Raw genomic sequence first — 16,800 nt, forward strand, 5'->3', positions numbered from 1 at the left:
GAGAATGAGGTGTGAGGATACGAGGGAATATCTCAGAAAGGGTGTAGAATGATAGAGGTTTCTTTTTTTATTTAAAAATACATCACAGAGCACACAAAAAATAATAAAATAAGGTTTTTACATCATGTGCAAACCAAAAAGTTGGAAAAAAAAATGTTATGCATTGTTAGTACACTGTTTCAAAAAAAATAAAAGCTACAATTAACATCATTGGTTGCCTCTTAAGAGGTAAAAAGAGTTTACTATTTCATAAATGGCACTGTACAGAGAAGCGGCCTAATATCTACTACAATGAAATACAGAATGGGCTCTAGCCAAACTGAACACAGATCATTCACTTGAAAGGAATTGATTCACATGGCTAGCAGTAAAGTTTGCTGATATAGGATCAGATTGCAATGTTTAACTGATCCTGGAACAGCACATCTTTAGTTTGAGTCGTAATAAATAAAAGCCCAAAGAAAACAGATTTTAGGTCATGGTAACTTAATAATAAATGTTAATAATACCATATCCAGATGGTGAATGATTAACCCAGTCACCCTCTCATTCTTCACTGTATTCAGACGTGAATACAAATGCAATTAATCAATCAGACCCAAAATTAATTACATTACATTACATAACATATATTTACACATTCAAAAAGAACCTAGGTCAGGACAAAGCAGATGATGTAAGCACCTGCTATGTGTGTACAACAGTGACATGTATTTATAGACACAGTATATAGTTGACAGCATACACACACACCCTCGCATGAGTACGGGGAACATGAGCATCTTCAAAAAAAAAATAAAAAAAAATCACTATATCTCTATTAATAACAACTATAAGCGATATTTTGCCAGTCAGATAGTGTTCAAGGTTCTTACCAATTCATTACTTGTATTAAAAATCATGTTTGTTCATTTATTATTTACCTTCGCATCTGATACTACACTCGTTGCACTAAAAAATTATTTATTCAATTTACTCAATTCAATTTTTTTAAGGTAAATGGTTGCAATCGATTTATTTGAGCTACATTTAAAACAAAAGCTTTTATTTTATTTAAAAAAAATTTTAAATGTAGCTTAAATAAATTGATTGCAACCACTCACCTTAAAAAATTAAGTAAATTGAATGAATAATTTTTTTCAGTGTGTGTGACCCAAAGTTAAAAAAGGCACAAACAGTGAACAATGGGGTAACCCAAGGTAAAATAAATTACAATAAAAACCAATGACTGAAAAAGTCTGATTATGATGAGGGTATTATTCCAGACCTTATCAAACTCAAACTACGGCAAATCACACAACTCATTTAAAATTAAGTTTCTATGAACAACATTCAGTGGCTTACATTAATGTTAACCAATCCTTCAATTCTTAAATATAATACATGTCCTTCATGTAGAGTCGAGACAACACTTTAAACTACAAATTAGATTCAAAGCTTCATTTTTAAGAGGGTATAAGCTGACGTCCAAATCAAATGCAGGTTTAAGATCTTATTTAAGCCAGCGCATTAATAAGAGACATCTGGGCATCTGTCTGAAGCAGTACAAGAAGCAGGGGCAGGGCAGATTAGAGAAGGACTGGGGTTCTGTTAAAACTTACCCAAGTCTGATTGTTCAATGAACCGTATTTTACCACCCAGCCAGTCCTTTGCAATAAAATAAAAGGGTTTTGTTTTTTTAAAAGTGGGGGGAGTGGAAGGCAATTTACGAATAAGGAAACTTTACAGCACTAATCACTTTAAAGCCCTGCTAATGTTCACGAAAAAGCAAAGCAGGTTAAAATCACAGTATTCTCATTTTCCCAAAAGTTCAAATTCATATATACACATCACATTAATAATCAAAAACCATATTGTAAGCCAACCCACATCCTTCAATAGTCATTTGAGTAAATCTTTCAAAGTGATTAATAAAAAGATATCGTATAATAGCTTGGGAGATCTTATTATGTAAAATAATAAACTATGAGTCACATTTAGATTCATTTAACCTCTGCAGAACATTTCATAGGCGAACAATTCAAGTGCATTTATATTATAATGTAGTAGATATGGCCACCTTAAAAAAACCATGCACCGTATTATTTACAAAACAAAACAGAAGCAGGTGAAACAATCACCAGAAGTTTTTTGTTGTTGAAGTTCTGGAAGTCAAATTGTATTATTAGAGATGTACCACTGAGTTCGTAACCTGCATTTTCATTCGCTCCATCACAGATTCTAGTAAAACAATGAATAGAACAGTGAGAGTCAAACTGGCAGCGCTGTGACTGATACCGGTTCAGCTCTACACAATGGACCCATCCCTGTTTTGGGCAGGGACCATGACAGCGACGGCCCCCATGCGACTAAGGTTGGGAGCACCCATTCTGCTGGGAACAGACATTCTGCTGGGTGGGGTAACAGGGGCGTGGCTAGGTGGCCTTTCGTATTCATCCGAGGGTATCTTGTCGTATTGAGACTTGCCGTGAGTGGTGTACTCGTGAAGGTTGGATGGAGACATGGAGCCCAAAGAGGAACGTTGGCTACCCGCAATGTAGCTGCGTGCGGTAGAAATACGGCTCTTTGGAGGAGGAACATCCTCTCTGTGGAAGATAAAGTTAAAGGTTTTTTTTTTTTAATGAAGAAGGCTATAGCACTAGGAGAATTAAGCAGAAATCTAAAAAAATCTACATTACAGGTCAAACCCATCCAAACACTCTGCTTGCACCTTGACAGAGACAAAAATTGGAAACAACAGGGCCAAGCGTGCTCGAACTGTTGCAAAGTCAAGATTCGCTTGGCTTGTTCTGGCACTCCAGATTGGCAGAATAAAAAATGCAAAGATTCCCAGTGCAGTCAGTGTTTCTCCCCCATGTCCTACTCAACCCCCATCCTTTAAATTAACAAGTAATCAGCAACAATAATCCATTATGAAGCAGCGCAGAGGGGGATAGAGAGACAGACAGCGGGGTCACTGAGAGAAGCTGGCTTATTTGGGTAATCCTCTTTGTTACGGCTTGGGTTATGCAACGCGAGGCTCCCAGACCGCCTGTCCGCTGCCAGGGGTCCAAGGGGGGCATGACCCGCAGCCTTCCCCTTCACAGAGAGGAATGCTATTTCAATAGACTGGGGGAGATGGTGGGGGCATTGACAGAGCAGGAATCGACTGAACAAACAAATGCACAGAATTGATTACACCAGCCTTTTCATTTTGAAAGAGGAGATGAGAGGATAAGGGTGATGGCACCATTAGTTTTGCTGGTCATCAGATTTATTTGAGCAATTGTGATTGGATAGAAAAAAAGCAAAACCGTACAGACATGGAGACGGTGATGCCGACTAAATGTTTTTGCTCCAAAACCCCACACGTTTATACCAATACTTGTGTGAGGTATTTATCGGTGCACCCTATGTTGCATTTCTGTCAAAATCCTTCTAAAAATGTACACAATGCACCTTTAAACACAGTATGCAAAACAGATGATAACTAGTAAAACAGTACAGATGAAATAAAAGTGCATTCATATAAAAAGAAAACACTTAACCTAGCATAAAGTGTGGAGAGTAAGACAAAAGTAAAGTGTCATGACAGTACCTGATCTCATAGGCGATCTCTTTCTCGTACTTCTTCTTATTGCGGGCACGACAGCAGCAGAAGAGTAAAAGGGCGAGAAGTAAGAGAGCCAACAGGACAGAGATTACAGAGCCGGCGATGATACCCGCTGTGTTGGGAGCTACAGGAGGAACGCATGGAGAGATTAAGGTTTAGAGATTTATTGAGGTTCACAGGTTTATTACCTTTGGAACAGAGAGGTGCGTGTACAGTGCAAAACTAATAGAGTTACTAGAGCTCAAGAACCGGGCTCCAGGATGTAACCGCTAAGCCTATTTACTTTCTTAGGGAAAGACAATAAGCACCTTTAAATCAGGTTTAAGAAATTAAGACTTTGCTATTTCAAGTATGATAAGAGCAAGGTATGAATTGAAATCACTCTCACCTTGTGCAATATTGACCGTCACCATACACTCTTCTGATCCAACACGGTTTGTAACAACACAGCGGTACGTTCCAGAAACGGCCTCGGTGGCGTTCCTCACAGTTACGGTGCCCATAGAATCTGCACATGGCAGGAAAACAATTCTGTATTTAAACTGTGGCATGGCTAACAAAACTGTAAAATCGTTCAGTACTTCAGAGTACGGACTTACCAGTTGTTGCTGTGGGGGGCAGAAGTTTATTTCCTGTGGTTCGATCCCAGACATACTGCAGTGGTGGTGTGCCGTCTGGAGAACTGCACTTCAACACCATATCCTTCCCCACCTGAGTCGGACCCTCCGCATAACATTTGGGTTTAGACGGGCGTACTGAGGGAAAGGAAACAGGAAGTAGAAACACTTAGAACCAAGAGTGTAGGGTATAAACGTTTCATGTGTGAATTTAACAGGCAGTATATTTTAGGCATTCAATTTTACATTGTGGTGGCTTGTAAAGTGCTGTACGACATAATTTAATACTTCAGAAAAATGCCAAAAAAGCCAAATACCACTTGACCCTGGTCCTAAAGCATAATGACCTTAACCCTGGTCATTCCCATAGAGTTAGTAGAAATTCAACACTAAGGGTCTTCTTCAACTAAACCGCTTTCAATTTAAAACAAGTTTTAAAGTGCATGTTTTTGAAAACAATTCATATTCATTTACATGTGCATGTATATTCTTGATTCCTTCACAAAGAGACATAGTCAACTACTACATCACCATGAGTAATACTGAGTTTTTAGTCATTTCCACAGATTCATGTGACTTTACAGGAAACTTGTGAAAATCTATTTCATTCTTTTAATAAATTGTTGTCATGTAAACACACCCTGAAACAACAAAATCAGTCAGACCGACCGACCGACCGAGAGAGAGAGAGATGCTTCTGATAATGTTGTCATTTTCTAGTTTATTTCATCAAAACCGCATCTCCGCTATTCCGCTATCATAGATATATACACTAGAAGCCGCCTTGGGGTTCTGAGCATGCGTCAAAACCGCCGCCATCTTAGGACAGGGGTCTTGTCATAGGAAGTATCTGGGTAAAGCTGCTATCTCCACCTGTACTTCGAATTCATGGACGATGCCGGACTTTTGTGCTGCGTATGGATGTTAGGGCTACTAGCACTATGCATTACAGTTAGAAAAAGTCGATTTTCAAAATTTTAAAACTTTACTGTTTTTCTTGACCCAATGCTAAATATATGTCTGACTGTAGAAACGAACCAAAAGAAAACGAAGAAAATCGCATTCATGACGATTTATGGTGATTTAATTTCCGTTACACCATTGCCTATAATGAGGCTGATGCGGGATTCCCCTGTTTCAAGATGGCGGCTCAGTTTGACACATTCGGTCCAATGAACTGCCGTAGCCAAGGCGACATCTAGTGTACATATCTATGTTCCGCTATAAGGAGTACTCGTCATGTACTCAAGGATTTTTTTAACTCCTCAAAAAGAATGGAGTAATGGTGACAGGACAGCCCTAAATTCAACGTAGAGCTAGTCATCCTACACACATTTAAAGTGTTATTAACTCTTTCCCCGCCATTGACGAGATATCTCGTCAATCTGCAATCCCGCTATTATCCACCAGGTATAATATAATAGTTCCGCAACTTATAAAAACCGGAAGTATTGCCCTAGGGCAAACAGCTGTATGTCCGTGTATGTTTTAAAGATTGCTCTGCATCTGATCTCTATCAAAAGTCCTTCACAAAAATGGAATTATCTCAGCTTTTTGCTCAAAATTTGCTGTTTTTGATGAAACCTACACATATTTGAGAGGTGATAAAAACAGAACACATGAAGATAGGATGAAACTGATTTTTTTTGTTTGAAAGCAGAGGGTCTGTTCTTTTATTTTATATATTATATGTTTATATATTTAAAAAGGAGCATTTTCTGGAGGGCATTAAACTTTTGTGAAAATCATGAAAAATGCTGGCGGTGAAAGAGTTAAAAATGTAACAGTGTTTTGTTAAAAAAATGTTTTTAGCAGGTAGGTCTTGTCGGCTTTATCATTTTGAAAGTAACAGATTGCCAAACAAAAAAGGCTGGACACCCCTGATTTAATGTTTATGCTTAAAAAAGTGCATATAGCTGCTAATTGTATTTGTTGTTTGCTGATTTTCAAAAATAAAACTTGTAAAATGTTTTCAGTGTGTGTATCAGTTATTTTTGAACATTTCCATCTCAATTTAAGAAAAGCATGATAATATTGATAACCGTGATAACTTTGGTCACTATAATCATGATATGAAATTTTCTAACCATCCCATCCCTAATAGCAACGCCGCTCTCACTTACATGATGTCACAGCAGTAGGCAGCGCAAATATAATGACACGCCTATAACGAGCCCTCCCACTCCGAAGTGTTACCAAACTCGATGGAAAAGCTAACCAAGCCAAACTGAGGTGAGCTGACCCGACCTAAACCGCGGGGATTCTATGCAATGGAAAAGCGCCTTTACTTGCAACACAAGCAGCGGACTCTAACCTAATGTTAGTTTGCGTCATTTTAAATGCCTAATTTCTCCCACTCACATTTAAATGAAAGCAGAGGGACTCATCCACAGACCACCCCCCCAAAGTAATCATGACAAAAGCAGTCAAAAGTGGACGGATTAAAATACCAGGTTTAGACGTGAATGTGTCCGTGTCATCAACTAGCGATCTGATCGACCAAAACGCATCTAATAACTGGTATAAACATCCCCCTTTTTGGCATTTCTAACCCAACCCCCTAATTAATTTCGGTCCTTGCTCCTGTGTAAGCAAACCGATGAAGTATCCACCATCAGCCTTAACCTCTCAAATCGCCATTGTCACTTGCTATATGCTGATGAATGAATAAAAGGACGAGTCCCTAAGCTGCCTCTATCACACTTCACCCAATATCTATTCTGCCTGTACCGTTACTAATCACAGAAAAGGAAGCGATGATCTGAGTAATGGATACAGCTGCTGCTATTGCAGGTGCTGTCAATCAACTTAATTAAAATCAGAGCGCAGTGGATGTCAACATTCTTACAGATAAAAAGAACAAAGCGTGAGGAGGAGGAGGAGAAGGTGCCTGGTTATTGCAAAAGACAGCATGTGTTTTCTGAAGAGATATGCATTAAAAACAGGGGTTGGGTGGGTGAGAGCAAGAGAAGATTGGGTAAAATCTACATATTACAAGGAGAAAGAGATAGGGAAATGGAAAGATAGTGGATGGGGGAGAGGAGAACAGAGGAGCTCTGGATAGAAACTAAAGCCCTTCACAAACAGATACCCCCACCTCCCTTCTTGGCGGGAGATGAGATGAGAACTCAAAAGCAAACAAAACTCCAAATTAAAACCAGGAGGAGAGAGAGACGCAGAGCCCCATGTGTGGAGGGCACAGAAGGAAAACGAACAGGAGGTAAAAAAATAAGTTTCATTTAAAAATTTCAATCCCATTTTACATTTGTCCTCCACAGAAAACAAAACATATTTTATCATACAATCAAAGTATTCACTTGTACAAGAGCCAAAGGACACTGCTGGTTTGAAAAACACATGAAGCTGATGACTAATATTTGGTTAGCGATCCCCTTAAGAAGATGGACATCAAAAAGTGCATGTACTACCAAAACAATAGTAGGGTGTTGGAGTCTAAATCGGCATGTTTGTGTGATAATACAAGCTGTAAAAACATATCTGGGACTGCTGGGACAGAGGCTTACAGCTGCAGAGACCTGAGGATTATCTGCAGGCTGGACTGAACAGCAATTTAATAGGATGATGGGTCAGGGCACAGCAGCTTCCTCGGACAAAGAAATTAAATGTGTGGTGATGGACAGGAATGCGGGAGTAAAGGTGTAAACCAATAGTGTAATGCGAGTGTTCAAGCCAACACACACATATCAATGCAACCACTGTCTGTCTCTTATAATCAAGACAAACAGTATGATGTATTTTGTGTGGTATAAATCATACAGCAAATGTCTCTGGTGAAACGGTTTTATCATCTCAGCAGTGAGATGAAAACCAGACCAGCCTGGTCAACAAACAACAAAAAATACCTGCAAAAGTCAAACTGCCCAAAATAATTTCATACGCATTAAGGCGTGAAAAGAAAAAGGTCATGGCTATTTTCTGCTGTCTGGTAAGGCAAGAACAACATTGTGAAGGCATGAATGCTTCATCGTTCACCTTGGTTAATCTTAGGTGTTAAAAAAATGTAAGTTGCTCAGTTTGGTCTAACTGTAAAGTGACGTACATCAGTATAGAAAATGCATCAGTATCTGTAATGTTCACAGATGTCTTCAAACCTTTTAAGCCACATGCACAACCCAAAATATCAAATATATACACTCACCTAAAGGATTATCAGAAACATCATACTAATACTGTGTTTTCGCCTTCAGAACTGCCTTAATTCTACAAGGTGCTGAAAGCATTCTTTAGAAATGTTGGCCCATATTGATAGGATAGCATCTTACACTTGATGGAGATTTGTGGGATGCAAATCCAAGGCACGAAGCTCCCGTTCCACCACATCCCAAAGATGCTCTATTGGGTTGACTGGTGACTGTGGGGACCATTTTAGTACAGTGAACTCATTGTCATGTTCAAGAAACCAATTTGAAATGATTCAAGCTTTGTGATATAGTGCATTATCCTGCTGGAAGTAGCCATCAGAGGATGGGTACATGGTGGTCATAAAGGGATGGACATGGTCAGAAACAATGCTCAGGTTGGCCGTGGCATTTAAATGATGCCAAATTGGCACTAAGGGCCTAAACTGTGCCAAGAAAACATCCCCCACACCATTACACCACCACCACCACCAGCCTGCACAGTGGTAACAAGGCATGATGGATCCATGTTCTAATTCTGTTTATGCCAAATTCTGACTCTGCCATCTGAAGGTCTCAACAGAAATCGAGACTCATCAGACCAGGCAACATTTTCCAGTCTTCAACTGTCCAATTTTGGTGAGCTTGTGCAAATTGTAGCCTCTTTTTCCTATTTGTAGTGGAGGTGAGTGGTAACCGATGGGGTCTTCTGCTGTTGTAGTCCATCCGTCTCAAGGTTGTGCATGTTGTGGCTTCACAAATGCTTTGCTGCATACCTCGGTTGTAACGAGTGGTTATTTCAGTCAAAGTTTCTCTTTGTAAACCCTAGAAATGGTTGTGCATGAAAATCCCGGTAACTGAGCAGATTGTGAAATACTCAGACCGGCCCGTCTGGCACCAACAACTATGCCACGCTTGAAATTGCTTAAATCACCTTTCTTTCCCATTCTGACATTCAGTTTGGAGTTGAGGAGATTGTCTTGACCAGGACCACACCCCTAAATACACTGAAGCGACTGCCATGTGATTGGTTGATTAGATAATTGCATTAATGAGAAATTGAACAGTTGTTCCTAATAATCCTTAAGGTGGGTGTATATACACATTACATATGTATATATAAACCAGTGCAGCTTTGTCTTTCTGCCTACATTTGATCTGTGCCTCTCTCTGAGATATACAGCACATATACAGCCCTTCAAAGTAAATGTCCTTGGTCGGCTGTCTCTGATGGAGACACGCTTAGTAAGGAACACACGCACGCAGCCAGACAGCATCTGCTCTGAATGCAGGTACAGAGTCCCCACGGTCATCAGCGATAGGGTGGACAATAAAGGTAACAGGCGAAAACAGAACAGCTGCATTCATCAACTACCAATCTGTGTACTTCCATCTGTCTTACTGTAGTCCACCTTCAATCACTGGGTCTTCTTGTGCCAAACTGTCCTTCACCCTAACAAATTAGTAAACCTAAGGTCAACTTAAGTCTTTTGGCCAACCAAACAATCAATCACGAAGGATGCCCAATTTAAAATAATTGTACTTTTTTGTTTCAAACAACTATCATACTGCTTTGCTAACTCCTTGGCATTGCCTTGCTAACTCTGTTGGTCTTGACCAGGGCTGGATTTACAAAACATTCCTAGGAAAAAAGTTTTTCTTGTGTAAATATTTGAGAACTGTTTGAGAATTGCCCTTAGGAACATTCTTATAAACTTGTGTTCCGTAAATCAAGCTCTTAGATGGAAAAAACAACAAATACATGGTCAATATGGCCATAGTGAACAATATTAGTAAACCAGACAACCTGCTAAAAGGATGTTAATTTATTAGTAAAGGTATTGTGAAGGGGACAGCTCACCCAAAACAAAAAAGTCACTTCAAAAATGGTCATATTTCCTGTTTCCTTGTCAATATTACGATTTCTGCCATTTGGGCACCCGTAATGCAAATACCTGTCTCGGTCATGTGGTTATTAAGTTTCAGGGGAAGTGACGCTGATGTTGTCGCGCGGTTGGCATCTGAGATGGCCTTGTCTGGCAACAGTGTATTTGCCTAGGGCGTATGTGTGTCAACACTAGTCAACACGCATCGAGGAACAGGTGCTTTTTCACACTAAAAGTAAAGCTGATGTCACACCTGCACTTGACAGCAATCAATAATGACCCTGAATCAAAACAACATGTTAGGAAGCCCATAAAATCAAACTTAACTGTGCGTTTATTGTGCTTTTATTTATTTCTCACTTTCCAGGAAATAACAAGCTAGATAAAATGCAAAATCATTGCAGCGGAAATAAACAGATAAACAGATATTCTCTCATTTTTCTGCTGCTAAACTCAAACATACATCAAACTTGCACCTAACTCCTACATGTAGTGAACATTTTAGGAGGCAAACTGATGTCAACTGCCGTTTCATTAAATATTCATGCTAAATGAAATTTCCTTCCTCCGGAACAAGCTTGCCATAATACTCACCCATGACAGTTACAAGGACTTTCCTGCTGCTGATGCCAGGAACCTTCTTCACCTTGCACTGATAGGTTCCGGTGTCTGAGGCCTTTAGCCCCATTATGTTCATGGAGGCATCACCGTTTTTAGGGTCAGGAGAGTTGAAGTGGGCTCTCCCTTTAAGAGGGACATGGTAATCTTCAAAGGCTCTGTCACCCGAGTACACGATCACCTGACAGAAGAAAGGAGACATAAGAAGAAAGATTGAATCACATTTTGATGAATAAATCTTTGATGTCAGTGAAACCTTGCACAACATTTTAGTGTAAGCTCCAAAGGGCACTTTATACTTCCGCATAGGACTTATACAGTAGCCTCTACGCGTCACATTTCATTCATACTTCTGGTGTCGTTGTTGATTTGCAATTACACATGCAGACCACTAGTAGGCATTATCCTACGTAGCGTGTAACCCACAGTAGTTGTGCAACAGCCAATACCTCCAGAAAAAAGCAATTATGCAATCGCATGATTCACCGCATAATCAACCAAAGTCAGCATATTTATGCGGGGGGGGTGCATTTTTTCAAATACGCTGCACTTTCGCAGCATAAATTGCAGATTTCTGTGTGCAAAATATGCGAGGCTTGCATGATTTCATAATCCCGGCATTTTCGTAGCAAAAATCACATATCTTAGCAGAAAGTTGAAAAATGTTGCATTTACTTCACACAAGCGAAGCCATGTCCCCTGTTGCCATGGGAATGTGATGACATGACGTGAACATCATTGAAAATCTGCAAACAGTTTTTGCAAGTTGCCGCAGTTTCATAGTATAAAATTGCATAAATATACCACATATTCCATCGCATTTTTTTAAGAAAACTTGTCGCAAGATCAAGGATTTTCATCCGCAACAATCAAAAAGGAACTCCACGTATTTCTGGAAGGACTGAACAGCCGAAAAAGCATCAGCATGGTCAGTCAACCCACAAAAAAAAGTAGCTTCTTGTGAATGTTTGAGAAGACATGCCGTAACAGCAAATAAACAGCGACATTTTTTGCAGCTCAAGTTAAATTTCCCTCCTCAACTTGGCCCATCTTTGTTTTTACTATCATAAGCGGAAATACATATAAGGAAATGCAGATTTTTTTTACCTTACGAGAGGATTTCTAGCAAACCAAACAGCGCTTGCGGTCTACACAAAACGGACAACCCGTTACATTCTTGCAGAGGTGTGCGTCAGGCTACGCAGAGCTTTGGACAGCCTATGCATAGACTATGGCGTAGATCCTATGCAGGACCAAAAATCAGACTTAAGGGTGCACAGTGCAGTATTAACTGTATATGTGGAACTAAGAGCTTGTTTACACATTTGTACTTAAAGCTGAAAGGTTTTTCATTTGTGTTTTCGGAAAATTTTGCACACACACATCACAATGTTGTCAAAACAATACCCATTTATACAGATGCTTAAGAACAACTAAAAGCACTGTATTATGCGAGCTAGGCCAGTAGTTGACAATGTTACTTTGTAAAGAAACACTAGGCGCCTGCGCATGCACATACGCATTTTTTAAAGACAGAAACATACAAATAAATCACAAAAAAACACAAAAATAATCAAGATGCCGAAAGAACCAAGCGATTGAGGTTGGTTTATTATTACAAGTGAATCTGGATTATAAAGCAGCAAAATTAACTCAGTATCTTGAGTAGCACAAACACAGTTCTGTAGGCCGCCTTTGTTCTTATGATTGATAAGTACTTGCGCATGCCTGTAAAGTAGTGAACACACAATACAAATGTGCATGATGTCACCGTTTTTGCAGACTTGCATTTTTTGTTGTTGACACAGAAATGATTACGGGCCATTTTTTAAAACCTGCTTTCAAAAGTTTCAAGACTTCAATACAAAAAGTTTCACGATTTTGGTTGAAAATGCTGTCATGTAAACGGCCCCTAATATTCAAATATATTAGGCCAACTACCCCATCCTTAACCTATTCTGCTTCAGTGAGTCAGAGTCAATGAGACAAAGAAACACACAGTGTCCCCTCTCTTATCTCAAAGACATCCTTCAGCACAAGTAAAACATTTGCCCTTTCAATGTCATGACCTAAACAAAGTGCTCTTTCAGTTCAAACAGACACGTTCTGTCAAGTCATTGAACGAAGGTACAAAAACTACAAAATTCATTGATTACCACTGACTAAATGCTGATTAAAAGGCGCATATTTAAAGTAGCTTATTTTTTGCTCTTAGAAAGACTATTGTTTCTGTTCACAACATGGCCAAAGGCAAAGTGTACAGTACGCACAATACACAATAATGACGCATACAGATCCATCACCATAAAGGGAAAGTGTGTAATCCAGTCGACGTTCCCGAACCAACCCCTTCATTTTCATGACGGAGAGGTGGCGGTCTCCCGTAGCGACGCACAGTAGTCATGAGAACGCACCTTAGGGCAATAGAGCCACAAGAGGTTGGAGACACTCAGAATCTTAATGAATGCATCAGACGACACACAACAAGAAAGAAGAGGGGAAGAAAACAAGTGCAGAACCTCTCTCTCGCCCTTTGTGTGTTCACAAGAACAAACATCTGTTGAGTCTGAGAGCATCTTGTCCAAATTACTACTTCGTAAACAAGGCTAATCTGTGCCACCTGGAGTCTGCCTACAGGATTTCAACCAAAATCCAAAAACATCTGTAAAATAGCCTGTATCTAAACATAATAACTAAACTATAATTAAAAAGGGATGAGGAAATGAAAACTGCCTGAAGCAACATCTCAAACAGATTTCAATTACATACACCAGACAAGGATCAAAGTTAAAAAGTCTACTATAACACTATATAATAAGTATATAATGATCATTTCCTCAGTATACCTCAAATCCAAATGGCAGTGTATACAGAAATCCACTTTATTAAAAAAAAAAAGTTGTCAACAGAATATAGTGCTGTCCATGCTGGAAAGGAAAAAACATGGAAAACATACCTTGACACATTGTGGATGGTTAGGACACAGTGTTAGACTAGTCAAACACTTCATGAACATGTACCACTAGTTTCTTTAGGACTAAAATAAATTGAATAAAAAATGACTATGTACCTGTACCTTTAAGAAAAGTTGGTCTGCCACTATTCAAAAGTCGAATAGACAAGAACATGTGACTTATTTAAATCAAAGTGTGCATATGTTCACTAGTGTGTCTCGTTTGTACTCTAGTATGCTGGCCAGTATGTGTACCTTCCTCTAGAGTTACATCAGGCTTGTTTGAAATGCAAAACAGCACTGAGTCACCTGTGCCGAGGAGATATAGCCCGAGCTGTTTTTGTATCCATGCCTGTCTACATCAGTGTCCACAGACTATCTACTGCACAGACTATCTGGCTCCTGGATACAGGTGCCTCAACAAACTAAAACACACTTTTCACTTTTCACATTTCAATATGCATCAAACATCATGAAAATTGTTACTGGCTAATTATATCCTATGAAACACCAATGACCTTATTTAATTTAAAACACCAATGACCTTTAAAGGGACACTCAACTTTTTTTGAAAATATGCTCATTTTCCAGCTCCCCTAGAGTTAAACATTTAATTTTTAAAGTTTTGGAGTCAGCCCATTCAGCCCATCCCCCGGTTGTTAAGCACTAGTTACCAAGGGGACTATTTTCGGGCACTGCGTAATATCATCGCGCCTCCTGCAGCCATGTTACGGCAGCAAAGTCCTTGATTATTACACCAGAATGAGAGTATAGTTCCTAGGCATATCTACCTATAAAATAGCAACTTTTCATTTTCTGTTGGTCTTAGTACACGATGTAACTACTAGGGGTGAACCGGTTCAAATTACTCACGGTTCGGTGTGCATCACGGTTTTAGGGTCACGGTTCGGTGCGCTTCATTACACTTTGGTCACAACAGGCTTCTTTACAAAAATAAAAACCTAAGCTGTTTTTAACCTCTGCCAAAATCAAAATTTTTATGTAAGAGCACACTTGTATTATTTTACTACATGTAGCCTACCAACTTTACAGTAACTTCCAAATGCACATAAAATAGCCTAGAACACTGGGTTACTTTTTATATTTTATGCCACTATCTTCAAGTTTTTCTATCTTTCAAGATAAGTTTGTTAACATTTAAACACGAAGGCAATGTGTGCTTTTTCTGTCTCACCTGTGATCGCGTGCCATCAACAAAACCCTGGTGATGATGACGGCGTAATAAGCTACTCGTCATATTAGATGTATAGCCTTGAGCATACGGCACTCGCAAATTTTACAGTTTTGTCCACGTTTTCTTGAGCCTCGCTGCTGCAGTAGACTTAAATTAAGCTTGCAGTTGTACCGCCAGACCCGGAGATCGGCTGAAAGGATTCCAAAAAGGTAAAATTCAAATGTTTAACTCTAGGAGAGCTGGAAATAAGGCATATTTTCAAAAAAAGTGATGTGTCCCTTTAACTTATCTAGGTGCGGTCTCAACAGTGCCGTTTAAATTACTACGTGATATTTTACTATATAATTAAGACATAAATATTTATCCCATAAGTAATTATCCCATAAAAACAAAATATAAATGGGATAATGTAAAACACTGTTAGCTCTCTTTCCATAAATGTAGAAGTGTGATGACAGCAGCGTGTCTAAGCAATCTATTTGCTTTATGTTTCCCACCGTCACTCTCAGCCTTAAAAACTCAGCAGGGCTATTGTGTGAATGCAAGCTCTGTACAAAAGAAAATTAAGCTAGTCTATATACAGTTTTACCCCCCAATTCCCATCCATTCTTCACTGTAATGCTAATGTCTAATGACCAATGGGAGTTTTGTATGGAATTCTTCAACTCATCTGCAGCGTCCAACTAACAACAGAATTATTAATGCTTCACTGTGCCCCTAAAGACCCTCATATATTAACAATGAACAGCATCATTTAAAACTGGGTTGTACATTCAAAGCAGCAAAGATTCACTGCTTTAGTTCTGTTGAAGCTGCTGTTGAATATGGAAGGAAACTTTCTGTATCAGATGGTAGCCATGTGTTTGTGAATCAAACATAAGTGATAAAAATAAGGGCATTTTAACACTTGAGAGTGGGCTGGTAATTGTTCATAACTTCTCTTTAACTTGTTATTAATTAATTTAGTAGTCAAGAGCTTTTTTATAGCAATTGATGGGGAAAACATGAATCACATTCAGGCTGACTGACACTGACAAAATACTAAATGAGAAAGCATTAAGAAATCTAAAGAATTAAACGGTGATTGGCTCACAGTTTTAGTTAAAATATTTTTGTACAAGGACAACGTTCTGATGAAAAAAACTAAGAAAATTACATATATACCAGCCTTATCTCCTATTCTAAGAGCTGTATTGCTTAAAAAAGAAGAACCCATGTAAATTACCTGTTTAATACTCTTGTAGGTTACCAAAGCAGAGTATAACAATTAAAAAATAGATTTTCCAGCCAGGCTTGGGACAAAAAATTGGGGCACAAAAAAAATGTTAGACGAGTCCCCCACTCTCCAAATAAGGAACACGCAAGTGTCAACCTTCAAACCATTAAAACGATGAAGTGGGTCAAAGACAAATCACAAGTCCTGAGGCACAGCCTGGCACACACGGCGGGGAAAGAGTGCAAGGTCTATACCCATGAGAAAAAACCCAGCAAACAACCGAGGAGGGAAAAGAAATGTAGGGAGAACGATAAAAATAGAATGAAAAATTAGGGCTTAGAAGACAGAAGAAATGAAGGAGCTTTGAGAAGAAAAGAAGGTGTGAGTGAGAGAAAGAGAGAGAGGGAGAAAGCCAGAATATGAGGATACCAAACAGAGATCGACTATCGGGGCTCCTGACCCAATTCTGTCCCCAGCTAAATGCGTAATCTCTGGAGAGAAAGACCACGAGGTAATCGCTGAATGAAGTTGCACAGCCCACATATACTTGGGTGCATACCTGCAAGCCCCAGTGTTTTTGAGGA

The 16,800-nt window shown here is 39.2% G+C and overlaps 1 protein-coding gene across 1 annotated transcript in view; it reads right to left on the reverse strand.

The window, feature by feature from the left end:
* Positions 1 to 44: 44 nt before the first annotated feature.
* cxadr (CXADR Ig-like cell adhesion molecule) overlaps positions 45 to 16,800 on the reverse strand; it is a 41,571-nt gene continuing 24,815 nt past the window's right edge. Inside the window, exons 3-7 of the mRNA XM_065258425.1 lie at positions 10,829 to 11,033; positions 4,192 to 4,347; positions 3,981 to 4,100; positions 3,578 to 3,716; positions 45 to 2,585 (exon numbers count right to left, since the gene is read on the reverse strand). Coding sequence (XP_065114497.1) covers positions 2,288 to 2,585; positions 3,578 to 3,716; positions 3,981 to 4,100; positions 4,192 to 4,347; positions 10,829 to 11,033 — 918 coding nt within the window. The 3' untranslated portion in view covers positions 45 to 2,287. The remainder of the gene's footprint in view (positions 2,586 to 3,577; positions 3,717 to 3,980; positions 4,101 to 4,191; positions 4,348 to 10,828; positions 11,034 to 16,800) is intronic.

This window comes from Paramisgurnus dabryanus, chromosome 10 (genome assembly GCF_030506205.2).
Source record: "Paramisgurnus dabryanus chromosome 10, PD_genome_1.1, whole genome shotgun sequence".
In the NCBI taxonomy this organism is placed as follows: Eukaryota; Metazoa; Chordata; class Actinopteri; order Cypriniformes; family Cobitidae; genus Paramisgurnus; species Paramisgurnus dabryanus.